This window comes from Somniosus microcephalus, chromosome 1 (assembly GCF_052327205.1).
Source record: "Somniosus microcephalus isolate GS21.2 chromosome 1, FLI_Smic_1.0, whole genome shotgun sequence".
Taxonomy (NCBI): Eukaryota; Metazoa; Chordata; class Chondrichthyes; order Squaliformes; family Somniosidae; genus Somniosus; species Somniosus microcephalus.
In genome coordinates, this window is record NC_140987.1 from 128,903,229 (window position 1) to 128,919,735 (window position 16,507).

Here is a 16,507-nt window from a genome sequence, read left to right on the forward strand (position 1 = left end):
CCTCTCTCTTTCACTTTACGTTGGCATTGTTCTTTCCCTTCCCCAATCCCGTTCACAGAGCCATACTTGTAGTGTATGTAACTGTTCTACCTTTAAGAGAACTATTGTATGTAACCGTTCACCTTTAAGAGAACTATTTTAGGTGTGGCACTACTTTATCTTGGCTGCTGTATACTGTAATACCGACAGTGACCACATAAGTGCTGTGTCAGGATTTATTGGGCAGATTCGCCCTGACCTTCGAATAGTAAAGTCCTGTTAAAGTTACTCTTGTAGTCTGTGTATTAATTGGCCATAATACCTACAGACTTTACAGTGGCGACGAGTTCGATCTTACCCTGCGGCAACAATACTTCCGAAGCAGTTAACGAGCGTCGAGAAGAGGCACCCGCCCTCGTCGTTCTGCTGAGAGAAAACTCGAGTCTGCAGAGCAAGGAAGAAGGAAGAATTCAGACACGAAGCCTTCCATCAGCAACAGGCACTGATTGTCCCTTTTGCCACGGTGGTGAGTGAGCCGATCAGCACGAGAAGCAAGTCGGCCACGGTGACTGTGAGTAAAGGGAAAATAAAAAAATAAACGGAGGATAAGGGCGGTGAACTCGACCACGGTCGGGGGAAAGGAGCCGGACAAAAGTCGGGCCCAGAGGCGCTGAGACTGGGGCAGCGTGGAGCACGGAAGCCGCGGTACAAGCGGGCTGGGAGACGCAACGGCGTCGTGAGACAGCTAGACCGCGACCGGCGAAAAAGGCCGGGCAGCTACCGAGGCCACGAGGCGCTGCGACCGGGATCGTAAGGCGCGGGAAGATATAAAAATAAATAAACCGCGGGGAACTCAGCCGCAGCCGGGGAGGAAAGCACCGACTGCGAGAGGGCTGGGAGGCGCGATTAGAGTGAAAAAGGCCGGGCAGCGACCGAGGCCACGAAGCGCTGCGACCGGGATCGTAAGGCGCGGGAAGATATAAAAATAAATAAATCATGGAGAACTCAGCCGTAGCCGGGGAGGAAAGCACCGGACTGTGAGAGGGCTGGGAGGCGCGATTGGAAGCCGCTGAGGGAGAGACAGAGCCCGAGCGAGCGGGAGAGACAGAGCCCGAGCGAGGGAGACTGAGCGAGATCCAGCCAGCGGCTGAAACTGTTCGCCGTCAACGGGTTGTACCCAGCGCCGGTTGCCCTGCCGAGAAAAGGGAACAACAGAGCCCGAGCGAGGGAGACTGAGCGAGATCCAGCCCAGCGGCTGAAACTGTTCGCCGTCAACGGGTTGTACCCAGCGCCGGTTGCCCTGCCGAGAAAAGGGAACAAGGAACGCACTGAAGCTGACGCGCAGGCTGCGAACCCCGAAAGCCAGCGGTCGTCGCCCGAGGGAAAAGCTTACCCCTCCCGCCAGGGGAAGAAACGCGGGAAGCCGCCAGTAGGCGGGGAAGACGACAGAAGCGGGAAACCGCCATTTTGAAAGTGGGCGGGGGAAGAAGACAAGCGCGGGAAACCGCCATTTTGAAAAAAAAAGTTAAAGAAAAATTTCGTGTTTGTTTCGCAGAAAGATAGTGAGAGATAGTGAAGATGCCTAAGCATGGTAACATCAACAACTTCGATTCCGAGGTGGAAGATTGGGCCACGTACGTAGAACGTATCGAGATATATTGAGGCCAATAAGATAGCAGATGATGATAAAGCTCTCACCTTATTAAACGCAATGGGGGCAGAGACATACGGGCTATTGAAGCATCTTCTATCACCAGCTAAACCGGCGGATCAGACTTTCGCTACTATTGTTGCTGTCCTGAAGGATCATTTGAACCCCACACCACTGATGTTGGCGGAACGATTCAAATTCTATGCGAGAACGCAACGGAAAGAGGAAAGCAACGCGGAATACTTGGTCGAACTGCGTAGACTAGCGAAATACTGCCAGTTTGGGGAAAATCTGACAGAGGCATTGAGAGACAAGTTCGTGTGCGGGTTGTCGAAGGAAGGAACACAAAAGCGTCTGCTAGAAGAGAACGATCTCACACTTGATAAGGCTGTCCTTATTGCAGCATCGCACGAAGCCGCAGCGAGAGGCACAGCGAAAATGCAGCTGAAGGCAGCGGTACTCAGTGTGGATCAAATTACTTCGGGTACATCGAAATGTTATCGTTGTGGGAAGACAACACACGACCAGAACCAATGCTGGTTTAAAAACCAGGAATGTAGAAAATGTGGCAAACTTGGTCACATAGCTAAGGTATGCCGGTCAGGAAAGAAGACCAACAACAACAAAAAAAAAGCCACCGCAGGAAAAGTACAATAAGGTACACAAGGTGGCTGAGAAGAGTTCAGATGAACAGAATTCGGATTCAGACCCAACCGTTCAGGAACTGGGTAGTCTGAGAATTCACAATGTGAGTAAGGAAGCTGACCTGCAAACTATCTGGGTCATGCTAAAAATAGCCGGAGTCCAAGTGAAAATGGAATTGGACACAGGATCAGCCCTATCAGTCATAAATCGAAGGGATTACAACCGGCTATTCTCACACATACCCTTGAGAGATACCAAGATCGTATTGCAGACATACACGGGGCAGAAGGTATACCCCATGGGAAAGATAAAAGTCAAGGTGAGAGACAGGGGCAAAGAACACCAAGGAATGTATTTATATGTACTACCTGAGGGAGGTCCACCACTTCTGGGACGGGAGTGGATCTGGGAAATAAACATGGAATGGCACTATTTAAAAGCAATAATGAGTGAGAACTCGGTGAAGACAATCAGCTCAGACTCTGAAACGGATGACGATAGGACCAGCCCAGGTGCGAAAGACAAGTTTAAAATGGACTTGCTGACTAAGGTTGGAAAAACGAAGGAGTGCATAAATGCTTATGCTTCAGAGGAGAACAAAGTTTCAGAACAGAATTCCACTGAACAACAACAACATAGTTTGACAGAGAATTCTGAGTCTGTCCAGTTTACAGATATGCACAATTCTGAGGAACACCGGGCTCGAACTCAACTCCATTTCAAATTACAACAGCAATTAGAACAATTGTGTTGCCGTCTCGAACAAGAGATGAAAGCAATGAAAAAGTTCTGTGACACAGAGTGGGAGAACCTGGAAAGACAACAGAAACAGCTGATGGAGAAAAAGGAGCAGGAGCACACAAACCGTCGGGGCAAGGAGGCCAAACGAATCAAAGCTGATTCGGTTTCAGAAGGTGCGTGCTTTAATCTGGTGGAGCAAGAGGTTCAGCAACTGAAAGCGCTTGTTAGCGGATTGCAGGCAGAAAAGACTGATTTGGTCGCCATGAACTCCGAGCTCCTACTGAAGTTGGGTGCAGCATCACCGGACGATTCAAGTGGGGAAATTCGAATGGTGGAGGCTGCGGATGATGGCGAAGTAGAAACAGCAAAGGAGCCCCAGGGCAAGGTTATAAACAGCCCTGCAGCTACTGGGAAACGTATGAGGTCAGAAGAGTTAACGGTCAGCCAACTCTTTCATATGCTGAAGGACAAGACTCTGAAATGGGAACAAATTGAACAGGAGTTTAAATCTTCAAAGGAGAGGGGTTTGGAGCTCCCAAAAGTTATTGAAATAGCTGAGGTTGCAACACAGACTGAGAAGATGGCAGCAGAGCAACCCTTGGATGCCAAAAGTACGCTGACTCACGTCAATGTTGAACAACAGAAGGTTGAAACAGCTGCTGCAGTAGAGGGATTGAATAGTCCGATCAACCAATCTCCGAATGAAGTTGAAGTATTGAAATCACAAATGACGTCATTAGTAAAAGACTTGCAGGAAGCCCAGAAAAAGCTGGATGAAGCTGAACGCCTGAAGAAGTCTCTTCAGGAAAGATGTCTGGATTTGGAACAAAAGCTGGCTAATGTCCAGCTGGGTATGGAGGAAATAGAAGACCCTCTCACTGGCCTAGCTCAAGATGACACCGAATATTACCATGACCTGTTGGACGACATCGAATATTACGATGACCTGTTCTGCCCAGCTTGTGATGAAAACTCCCAAAGTGCAGAAACCATGAAGAATCACAAAAAGTCTAAGGAACATCGGGAGATGGTGGCGCTACTACGGAAAAAGGAGGACGAGAAGGAGGAACTGTGCATGCAGCTGGCAGCTGACAGTGGAGCCCAGAGAGTCTCCAAGAAGCAGAAAAGGAAAAGACGAAGCAGAAGATGATGATCATCTGGACCATCATCATCACTACTAGATCACGCACGGGGTCCCTTTGAACGGAGCCAAATCAGTTTGGAAGTAGAAAAACTTCCCAAGGTACTCAAGTTTTTACAAGCCAACAATGCTGGCTCAGAAGGACGGAAGTTCAAGCTGTTAAGTCCAGTGAAGGACTATTGGATGAGTCACTCCAGCAACGTGAACCGACTACACCACAGGGAACTGCTACACCACTGAGGTGTTGTCAGGACCGAGTCAAGAAGCACGGAAGGCGCATCCACCGAGATTGAATCTGTGAACTGTTTTCCGCAGAGACTGAATCTATGAACTGTTTCCCGCAGAGACTGAATCTGTGAACTGTTTCCACAGAGACTACATCTGTGAACTGTTTTAACATGAAGTTGGATATATGTTATGATGTTATGTTTAATGGGGAATAAGTATGTTGTAAGCTAAAAAGGGAGGATTGTAGTGTATGTAACTGTTCTACCTTTAAGAGAACTATTGTATGTAACCGTTCACCTTTAAGAGAACTATTTTAGGTGTGGCACTACTTTATCTTGGCTGCTGTATACTGTAATACCGACGGTGACCACACCGGTATATAAGTGCTGTGTCAGGATTTATTGGGCAGATTCGCCCTGACCTTCGAATAGTAAAGTCCTGTTAAAGTTTACTCTTGTAGTCTGTGTATTAATTCGCCATAATACCTACAGACTTTACAATACCAGCTGCCTTTCTGTGTTGCTCCTGGCTCCTACCTGATGCTGCTGTGGAAAATTGAAAGCTGCTGCACAATGCAAGCAGGAATTCCTAATTTCACAACACTGAGATCAGGAATTCCCACCCACAAAACAACATTGTTCCATCCCTAAGAGCACCAGCAGCTTCAGGTAACAATTTTTGTGGATTTGTGGCTGGAATTTTGCAGTGGAAATGACTAGTTGTAGCTGGTTTGCCCTTCTGAGAACGGGCCTAGTTGCACTTCTACAGCTCAAAGCTTTTGGGAAGCCTGGCTGACTTTTTCCTCTCTAGCCCAGGACTGCTGAGAGCAATAACGTGTTACTGATATCCTGGTTGAGAACTTTTGCTTTTTAAAAAAAAAGTAGTTTGTACTTTTTTGATGCACATGTTTAATGTTAGCCATGTAATTGAAATAATATATTACAGTTGTTATTGTAATAAATGTTAATGGCTACTTTAAATATAACCTTGATGTAGCATGAAAAGGCTAGCACTCCTGTGATGAAATCCAGTACCCCAACTCCACGAGGCGATGTGCAAACTCCAGGCACAAGTGCTACTTCAGGACTGCGTCCAGGCCTCTGCAAACCTCCAGGGATGGACCCATTAGGTAACCAATCTGTAATCTATGGTTCTTTGTTTATAAATGGTAAAACATCTGATAAAATGACACTTCCATTGTTAGAGTAGTCATTCAAAGACCAATTTGAGAAGGGAAAACTGCAAATCTACATATTTGTCATGTTAATTTAAATTGTCAGCAATTTAAGCGTATTTGGTAGCTCTGTATTTCACAAAAGCTATTGTACTTTTGTGATTAGTTGCCAACTGTACTAAAAAGATAAATATAGTGTAGATTTGTCTTTGAATCTGAAGCATAATCCATATTGGGTAAAATAAAGCAACCTTTTCTCACAATTGCTTTACAGCCTCCGGATTAAGGGCACCCTTGGCAGTGCCAGGACCTTATCCTTCACCTTTTGGGATAGTGCCTCATTCTGGCATAAATGGAGACCTGAACAGCCCAGGAGGTTATCCAGGCTTGCATAATATCTCACCTCAGATGAGTGCTGCGGCAGCAGCAGCAGTAGTTGCCTATGCACGACCCCCTATGGTAAGCCACGTACTACACACATTCATAAAGTTAGTTCTCTTCATTAATAAAAAAAGGCAAATAAGATTCTAGGTAGCAATAGTAGAGGAACAGACTACAAATCAACAGGTTATATTCTTGTAAGATGTTTGTCAGATCCCACTTGGAATACTGTGCAATTTTGGTCACCAAATCACAGGAAGACTATTGCCATTGAAAAGATTTAGAGGTGAGCACCAAAAGTGATTCTGGGTAGTGTGAACTTTAGTAATGAGGAAATGTTGAGGATATTGGCAGTGTTTTCTTTGGAAAAATGTAGACTTCAGGGTGGGCTGAGTGAAGTTTTTAAGATTATGAAGGATATTGCTAAACAACAATAACAACTTGCAATTATATAGCACTGTTAACATAGAAAAAAGGCACTTCACACGGGTGTAAGAAGACAAAAATGTCCGACAAGCCAAAAAAGGCATTATTAAGAGGGGGTGACCAAAAGCTTTGGGAATGAGGTGGATTTTAAGGAGGGTCTTAAAGGAGGAGAGGGCGATGGAGAGGCGGGGGGATTTAGGGAGGCAAATTGAATGTTGGGCCTAGGCAGCTGAAGGCACAGCAGTCGATGGTGGAGCAAAGGGAGGAGGGATGCACAAGAGGCCAAAGTCAGAGAAACAAATTGTTCTTGGAGGTGTGGGGTTATGGGACTGGAGAATGTTACAGAAAAAGGGAGAGACAAGTCCACAAAGGGATTTAAACACGAGAATTTTAAATTGGAGGTGTTGGGGAACCAGTGAAGGTCAGCAAGAACAGAAGTGATGGGTGAGACCAACTTGTGCAGGATAGGATATATACAGCATAGTTTTAGATGAACTGAAGTTCACAGAGTGTGGAGGATGGGAGGCTGGCTAGGGGAACATTGGAATAGTCGAATCTGGAGGTGACAAAGGCATGGATGAAAGTTTCAGCAGCTGATAGGCTGAGGCGGATGGTGTTACGAAGGTTGAAGTAGACAATCTTTGTGATAGATAGGACTTGGGGTCAAAAGCTCAGCTCAGTGTCAAATAGGGTTGTGAACAGTTTGGTTGAACCTGAGACAGGGAGGGGTTGGAATCAGTGGCAGGGATATCTGTGACAGGGATCAAAGACGATAGCTTCAGTCTGCTGGGAAAACTGCGGCTCATCTGAAACTGGACGTTTGACAAGCTGTCTCTGACAGCAGAGGGGCAGTGGTGGATCCAGAGAGGTGTCGGGGTGCTTGTATAATGGTTCGCAAGACAATCAGATGCATATCTGGGCAGAGAAGAGATTGGGGGATGTGGTGAGAAGGTGCTTAGGTTGAGTTTATTGTGAAGGCTGGCCTTTTCCTATACCTATAAAATGGTCCAATTGCTATTTGGTTCATGCATTCTTGCCAAATGCAAATTTGAAGTGAAAACCTTACTGAATCTGGAGATTTAGGCCTCAATATTTACGGGGAGGGAGCGCATTTGCAGGGGGGAAATCTCGGGAACTTGGAGTTCCTGCCAAATTTAATGGCACGACCTCATTATCATTTTTAAAATTCCATTTCCCAGCGGTAGTCGGCCAGGTTGACACCCTGCTGGTCAGGAAAGCCAGCGGCAGAACCCAATGGTCCCCAGCAATCGGGAAATGATTGGGGGTGGGAGATCGGAGCACGGCAATCAGGAGGAAGGCAAAGAACAGGGCTTGATGGGGGTGGGGGCAAACCCCGCGGGTTTAGATGGGGGTACCGGCTAACGAAGGCAGCGATCGGCAGAAGATTTGCTTGTGAGGCCTGGGGGAATGCTCCTGCTCCTCCTGGCTCGCAAGCACTTCTATAAAAAGCACTTACCTACTTGATCCGTCAATTCCCATTTCCATTTTGCTGCCGGGTTTTGCATTATTATATTGAATGCAGACACGGTATGCAATTGGCTGTCATAAAAATGTCAGCAGCTTGTACGCAGCGAGTTGAGGTCGCGTTTTGCAATTTTTAATTTTATCTCAACCCGCTCCCGCCCGTTGTGAGGGGGGTCAATATTGACCCCTTGGTGTTTGGGTTTTTTTTGGAAGGCAGTGTGAGGTGGAGGAGAAAGTAGGGCACACATATATGTACTGTAGTTATGAACATATTTGTCTTGTTTCACGGTGCTGTTTTTAAGATTTCGAGCAAGTTATTTCCCTAATTGTAAAATTATTGATGTAACCATTATCAGGTAGCTGAAATCTGATTGATTGAAGACCAGATAGCAGCCAAAATGCTTGTACTATTTAAATAAATATTAAATATTACTGTTACTGCAACTTTATGTGTAAAAATAAGACTGGTAGGATCTTCAGAAAGTTATATCACAAGTCTCAAATTCAGAATAAGATAAAGGAAAAACAGACCTGAATAAGACAAGAATTAAGTCAGAATTAAAGCAAACACAAAGGCTTTCTTTTTTTTAAATGAAGAGCACCAGTTCTTGGCAGTGATGCTACCTATGGAAACCAAATCAATTTTATTTCCCCTCGTGTTAAAGTCTGCATTTAAGACCTGCATTAACACAAAATAACAGAATAGTTAGTCTGAATAACAGATGATTTGTCTTGGTCACAACTCCTCTTGGAATTGTAAAGTTCTTACTAGGCCAAGAAAGAAATAGGTTTGTTACCCTGACTGATCCAAAATTATTTTTTTTACTTTTCAATATACAATGAGTTTGTAGTTGCAAAATGATAATGCTGGAAATGATAAAATGGCATTTAGCCCAGTCATGATGTCATTGTTAAAATGGTCTGTCCCCACATTTAGATTCCCATGAAATGCTTGCGACTGGTTTACTTAGCCTGCTGTGTACTTTCAGAGTGGAATGAATGCATATGCACGTGCTATTTTTTCTTCCTGACATTTATCTTTAGCCACATCCAGTTTCTAATGACATTGCAGTTATAATTAAGTTTGTATCTAACATTCAAAGGCTCAGCAACCAATATTTTATAAAATTGATCATTTGGAAAGCTGAGCCATGAAATCCTTGGCCCTCAATGGGCCTAGCTGTTAGATTTGCCAAAGTTAATTTACACTGTAATTTTAACATCACTGTAAAGAGGTATAAAGCTAAAGTTGCAGTGTAAATCCAGATTGGGACACACTCACTACAGAGAGTAAAAGAGTGCAGAAGGAGTAGTCTTGGAATGTTTCAACGCTGTTTGGAGTTCAACTCCAGTATGGTGACACACTGGCCCCGATTTTCGGCTTGTGTGGGAAATGGTCGGGTTTCCCCGAATGTGGGGTTTCTGACACCTAAAAAAGTGTCAGCCAGCTCCACGCAATTTTCCCTCAATTGGCCAATTAATTCCCAGCATGTGGGAAGCCTTGCTAATTTTCTAAATCGAGTCAGAAATCCCCACAGAATGATGTCATCATTCGTGGTGCTTTCAAGGGTCCATAGCAAGCACTGCATCCTCTGAAGGCTTCCAAATGAACCACACAGGATGGCAGAGGAGCCTGCAGCAGCTGTGGCCAGTGCCAGACCCCGAGCTGCCTCCAAATTCGACGAGGCTTCACTGCAGGCATTATTGGATGGGGTTAGGGCCCACAGGGAGGTCCTCTTCCCTAGGTCAGGGCGGAAGAGGCCTCCCACTGAGACCAATGCTGCATGGATGCAGCTGTCAGAAGATGCCAACTCGCTGGGAGTCACCAGAAGAACCTTGGCATTACATCTCTAACTCCTTCCTTTACTCCCCCACAGTACCATCCAGAGCCCCCGTCCTCACTGTGGAGGAGGAAGAGGCTGTGCAGCCAGACTCCTCAGAGGAAGCTCCAACCTCTGAGGGCGCAACGTCAGCAGAAGTAAGCGCACCCAGCACCAGCGCAGACACTCACACCTCGGGGGGACCTTCGGGACATAGAGTAGTGTTGTCACCTGGTGTTTCACAGCACACAAGTGAGCCTCAGCAGATTCTGGAGACAGGGACAGCAGTATAGAGTCCTCGTCGGAGGGCGCAGGACTCTGCCAGCTCAGCTCAGCTGCGCTGCATGTCGACCCTCTGCCTCTGGGTCCATCTGCAAGAGAAGAGGTGATGGATCTCCATGCACAGATGCAGGAGTCTCTGGCAGGTTTTGTCTCCAGGGTTGCTGCGAGTGTGGAGTGAATGGAGGAGCCCCAAGCGACCATGAGCAGAACCTTTGTGGAGTCATTGGCGCATGAACGCATCACCATGGAAAGGTTGGCAACCTCCATGGAGGAGATAACTCGCATGGGTACGGAAAACATGGTGAGTGCACATAAGAGAATGACAGCTCTTGAGGAGCGTTGGCCATCTGTTGAACCGAGAAACCAGATCCTCATGGAAGTCCTTCTGAGTAGGACTGCCAGTGCAGATACGGGTCCCCATGGCCCTCTAAAGCGCAGCAAGGTGCTCTCAAGCCACTTCCAAGCACTGGCCCCTTCTGGCCTGTGCAGCTTCAGGTGAGTGAGCAGCAGCCTGATGCTCATCATGCTGTTCCTGGTTCTGCTGCTGCCGCCTCTGCTGCTGGAGGTCCTCTAATGGCAAGAAGGGAAGGAAAAAAAGGCGTCCCGCGCTTCTCGTAGATGCCTCCGCTGAGGAAGCGCTGAGTGAGGGTGGCGAGAGAGGCTTCCCAGGAGATCGCATTGGAGAAGTGTGTGAGGCTCCAACCTTCCACAGCTGTGCCTTGTAGTGTCCGAGGATCAATAAGACTCAGACTGCAGGAGAACAATAAAACAGGTATTTACTGAACAGAGAGTAATTCAAGACTGAAATACAGAAGCCTGCTATGGCTTTATATACAGGGGTGGTCACTGCCGGTACTGCAGTATAGAATCTGTTCTTCTCTTAAAGGCACATACACAACAATTCCTCCCCTTTTAGATAAACAGTACATAACATTCATTTAACAACTAAATAATAACTAATTACAATTACAATTTTCTCTGTACTATATACATCAACTGAAATAATCATTTATAAGTTCAGTCTTTGAGGAGGCTTCCTGATCCTGACTGGATAGCGCCTTTCTCGAGTATCCTGTTCTTGCGGCGGAGTTGATTCTGGCTCATTGTCATTGGTTGGTTCGTCAGCTTCCAATACCACTGCTTCTGAGGTAAACGCAATCTGTACTTCGGGTTGATTACCAGGTGCACCTGCTCGTGGTATGGGTTTGGCTTGTTCCTGTGACTCTAGAATCTGGTCAGCATGGCGTCTCACGATGCTCTCTCCAACGTCCACTGTGTACATTAGTGGTCCCTGCCGTGTGCATATCGTTCCTGGCTGCCATTTTTCTGTTCGGTAGTCGCGGGCCAAGACTGGTTGCCCTATCTTGAAGCTCCTGGTTGGCTTCTCATTTATGTGCTGGAATTGCTTATCCTCAACATCTCGTCTTATGTTTGGTTTGAGCAAATCCAGGCGACATCTTAGCTTTCGGTTGAAGAACATTATGGCTGGTGCTTGGTTGGTGACTGCATGTGTCGCATTCCGGTAAGCAAACAAGAAATTATCCACCTTGTGTTGTAGTGGTACGTCGTCATTATGCATTGCCTTTATGGCCTTTTTAAAGGTCTGAACAAACCTCTCAGCCAATCCATTTGTGGCTGGATGATATGGGGCAGATGTGTAATGCTTCACCCCATTATTCCTCAGAAACCTCCGGAAATCCTCTGACACAAACTGTGGCCCATTGTTGGAGCAAATCTGTTCTGGCAAGCCATTCCTGGCAAAGATGGTCCGTAGGACTGCAATAGTTTTCTCCGTGGTGGTGGAGGACATTTTGATGACCTCTGGCCATTTCGAATGGGCGTCCACAGCGATTAGGAACATTGGGCTAGAAATTCAGTGGGCTTTGCACCCAGTTACCACCCAAATAGGGTTTCTGCGCCAGTGTAAGAGGGTGCGCTGATATTCAGCGCTGCGGTAATGGCGGCGGTAGCCGGTAGCGCTGCGCCGACACCGATGACGTCATCGGTGTGCGCAGTGCCCCGGTTCCGCCCCGCTTCCGGCCCAAACCCCATATTTAGTTGCGGCCGCCTCTTCGGCAGCAGCCGCAAACAGCGATTGAAAAACGGGGCCGTACTGCTGCGCTACTGGGGCGCTTTAAGGTGGAGGTGCGGCCGGCCGCTTTTTCGGCGGCCGCCTGCCCACACCTCCTTCCCCGGCCTCCTCCACCCCCCCCCCCCCCCCCCCCGCGGCATTGCCGGCTGCTTTCCGCGAGCCCGGCACTTCTCCGTGGTGCCGGGCTCATTTGCCGGCACAATCCAGCGGCGATCTCGCTGTTGCAGGCACCTCCCCCTTAAGAGAAGGAGGAGGCCTGCAGTACCGCAGCGGGTGGCGCAGCGGGGCCTACAGCGCAGAAATTCAGTTTCAGCGCCCCAAGCGGGTGCGGGCACACCCTGGAATAGCGCCCGGTTCCGACTTGGGGCGCAAAAGCCGAATTTCTGACGGGCGCACCTGGCTCCGCGCGCAGCGCTAACCTTTGGGCGTTAGCCTGCTGGCGTGCCTTAACTGAATTTCTAGGCCCCTGAGTCCATAAATGGACCAGCAAAATCAATGTGTACCCGTTGCCATGGAGATGAGGGCCACTCCCATGGATGTAGCGGGGCCTGTGGTGGAGCGTTTTGGACCTTCTGGCATCCTGTGCATCTCTTGGTCATATCCTCAATTTCTTTATCGATTCCCAGCCACCACACAAACGCCCTGGCTAGGCTCTTCATTTTTACCCCTCCCAGATGACTCTCATGAAGCTCATTGAGCACTCTATCTCTCAACTTGAGTGGAATTACCACTCGGGATCCACACATCAAGGTCCCCCGGCACACTGACAGCTGTTCTCTCCTTGGCGAGAATGCTGGCAACAGTGAGTCGCCATGTGCTGGCCACCCCTTCACCGTCAAATCATAGACCCGAGAGAGTGTCGGGTCATTTCGGATTTCCTTCTCTCTACTTGAGTTTGTAACAGGTAGACATTCGACTATGGTCGCATGGAATATCTCAACAGGGTCCACTGCAGGTGCTTCCTCTACCGTAGGCAACGGTAGGCACGACAGCCCATCAGCGTTTCCATGCTGTTTCGTACCCTTGTACTCTATGTCGTACTGATGTGCCCCTAGAAAAAGTGACCATCTTTGCAGCCGTTGCGCCGTCATCACCGGAATGCCCTTCTTTGGGTTAAAAATGGAGACCAGGGGCTGATGATCAGTCAGTAGGGTGAATTTCTGCCCGTGCAGATAGTGATTGAACTTCTTCACCCCCCACACCAGGCTGAGGGCCTCCCTGTCAATCTGGGCATAGTTACGCTCGGCTGAGGTTAATGAGCGCGACGCAAAGGCTATTGGCCTCTCTGAACCATCAGGGAACTTGTGTGACAGCACCGCTCCGATGCCATAGGGAGACGCATCACATGCTAACCGAATCGGTAGTGTTGGATTGTAGTGGGCCAATACTTGTTTTGAAGTGATTAGGCATTTACATTTCTGAAAGGCACGCTTACACACATCACTGCATTTCCATGTTACTCCAGTTTGCAGTAGGGCGTTCAGTGGGTGCAGAATTGTAGATAAATTCGGCAAGAACTTATGGTAGTAGTTCACCAACCCGAGGAACGACCTCAGTTGCGACACATTTTCCGGTGCTGGAGCCTTGACTACAGCCTCAATCTTGTCCGGCAACTTATGCAACCCTTCCTCATCAATCATGTGGCCACAATACGAGATTTGTCTCCTGAAGAACTCGCATTTGGGGCGGTTGGCTCGTAGCCCATATTCCTGTAATCTCGTGAGCACCTGCTCGAGGTTGGCAAGGTGTTCACTGTCATTTTCGCCCGTAACCAGGATGTCGTCCAAATAACACTGGGTCCCTGGGATCCCTTGCAGGACTTGTTCCATCGCCCTCTGCCAAATAGCCGGGGCTGATGCTACCCCGAATACCAGTCGATTGTACTGGTAAAGGCCTTTGTGAGTGTTTATCGTGAGGTATTTCCTAGACGCTTCTTCCACCTCCATTTGTAGATACGCTTGGGCCAGATCAATCTTTGTAAAGCGTTTCCCTCCAGACAGTGAGGCGAAAATATCTTCTGTCCGTGGAAGTGGATATTGTACTGTGTGCAGGACTGGGTTCACAGTTACCTTGAAGTCCCCACAGATGCGAACCTTCTCCGGTTCCCCAGGCGTGCTGCTCAATGATTTCTTCATTACAGGAACGATGGGTGTGGTCCACTCGCTCCAGTCCACCTTGGACAGCACACCCGAACGCTCCAGACTCTCCAGCTCTGCTTCAACGGCTGGGCGGATCGCGTAAGGTACCGGTCTGGCCTTAAAAAATTTTGGGTTTGCGTTATCTTCGATTTTTATCGTTGCCGTTACTCCTTTTAGAGTCCCAAGTCTTTGTTGGAACACCTCTTTCGCGTCAGTTAGAATTTATGACAGTCGTCCAGGTGTGACGTCATCATCCTTTTTATCAGTCACAGTTAGCGCCTGAATGGAATGCCAATCCAATTGTATTTTTCGGATCCATTCACGTCCCAATAATGGTGGTCCTCCATCTGGTAGTATATATAGATACAGTTTCTGTGTTTCCTTGCCGTTGTATTCAACTGGCACCCTTATTTTTCCTCTGGGGTAGACTTTTTGCCCCGCGTATGTCTTCAATACAATGGACGTGTCCTTCAAGGGTATGTGTGAGAATAGCCGCTCATAGTCTCGTCGATTCATGACAATTAGGGCTGATCCTGTGTCCAATTCCATCTTTACTGGGGACCCTGCTATCATGAGGGTGACCCAAATGGTTCGGTGATCCTCCTTTGCGACCACGTTGTGTAACTTTAGACAACTTAGTCTCCTGCTCCCGGAGTCCTTATCACTCTCCTGATCTTCCGAACTACTGTCTGTCAATTTCTTTACTTTCTTGTACTTTTCCTTAGTAGTTCTTGTAGTGTTGGTTTTCTTTCACGACCTGCAGACTCTTGCTATGTGTCCCATTTTCCCACATTGCCTGCATACTTTGTCCTTAAACCAGCAGTCCTTCTGATCATGGGTTGTTCTGCCGCAGCGATAGCACTTTTCTGCTCCATACGCCATTTCGTTAGCGCTGTATTCTTGTGGTTTCTGTTGTATTTCCGCAGCTCCCCGTGCTGCTGCTTCGTAGGATACTGCCACGCTGAAAGCCTGTTCTAGCGTCAGGTCCTTTTCCGAAAGTAGTCGTTTCTGGGTTCCTTCACTCTGGAGCCCGCAGACAAACTTATCCCGTAAGGTGTCTGCCAGTCCTGCTCCGAACTGGCAGTGCTTCGATAACTTGCGTAGTTCCGTAAGATAGTCAGCATTGCTCTCATCTTTGTGCTGGTTTCTTTTATGGAACTTGAATCTTTCTGGTATCAGCAGCGGTGTAGGGTTTAGGTGTTCCTGTAAGATATTAACAATCTCCTCAAAACTTTTCTCCATTGGTTTAGCTGGGGTAATTAAATTCCGCAATAGGCCGTACGTTCTCGCGCCCATCAAATTTAATAATACCGACGCCTTCTTTCCATTGGCCACCTCATTGGCATTGCAGTACACGTCAATTCTTTCCACATACGTGGTCCAGTCTTCTACCTCGTTGTCGAAAGCAGTGATACTGCCATTCTTCGGCATCTTGGGTGATTTAAAATGGCGCCTCCCGCGATTTTTCTTCTTCCCCTTGCTGCCACGCTGCTCCTAGCGTTCTACAGGGTAATGGCGGTGACCCGCGGCTTTGGCGCGTATCACTTTTCCTTCCCCTCGTTCTATCCTCTCCACGCTGCCCTGTTCTTGAGCACCGACTGCGCCCTGTGCGCTCCACCCTCTCTCTCTTCCTCCCGACGACGCTACACGGCCCCTTTGCAGAGCCGCTCGATCGAGCCCGCCGCAGTCCGGAAGGGTCAGCGCACTACCTGCTACCAGCACGACTTGCTGGAACACCTCGACTGGGGAGCCAGGCCCAGCTCTCCACAGCCTCCCCTGCAACTCTCCGATGGATCCCTGGGCGGTTGCCCGCGGTCGACGCCCGCCATTCTGACTTCGACCTCCAAGAAGCTTCTCTTCAGGGAAAAGATCCCCGTGAGGTGATGCAGTACTGCAGGTGAGTTCAAACCTGCCCGTCGTCAGTGTAGTGTCCGAGGATCAATAAGACTCAGACTGCAGGAGAACAATAAAAGAGGTATTTACTGAACAGAGAGTAATTCAAGACTGAAATACAGAAGCCTGCTATGGCTTTATATACAGGGGTGGTCACTGCCAGTACTGCAGTATAGAATCAGTTCTTCTCTTAAAGGCACATACACAACATGCCTAAGCCTTGAAGAAGTAGCCCCAAACCTGCAACAACAAGGTCCTTCAACATACAAGTGCTGGCCCTTTAAATCGCAGCTTCTCCTTACCTGCAGCTGACAGCTAGCAAGCGTCACGCCAGGTCTCAGCAGCGGGGTTCCCCGCAGGCGGGTTTCAGGTGGAGAAAGCCCCAAAGTCGCAACTGCACGGGAAAATCAACTTCAACAAGCAGATAATTG

At 48.1% G+C, this 16,507-nt stretch overlaps 1 protein-coding gene across 6 annotated transcripts in view; it reads left to right on the top strand.

The window, feature by feature from the left end:
• The window catches only part of LOC147124358 (transducin-like enhancer protein 1), a 128,463-nt gene that overhangs the window by 82,463 nt on the left and 29,493 nt on the right, over nucleotides 1-16,507 (top strand). For all 6 annotated transcript variants that reach the window (XR_015078118.1, XM_085985553.1, XM_085985543.1 and 3 more), the window contains 2 exons: nucleotides 5,382-5,514; nucleotides 5,834-6,018. Coding sequence is in view for 5 of the 6 variants with exons in the window: in XM_085985553.1 (XP_085841679.1) it covers nucleotides 5,382-5,514; nucleotides 5,834-6,018 (318 nt within the window). In the remaining variant the exon portion in view is untranslated. The remainder of the gene's footprint in view (nucleotides 1-5,381; nucleotides 5,515-5,833; nucleotides 6,019-16,507) is intronic.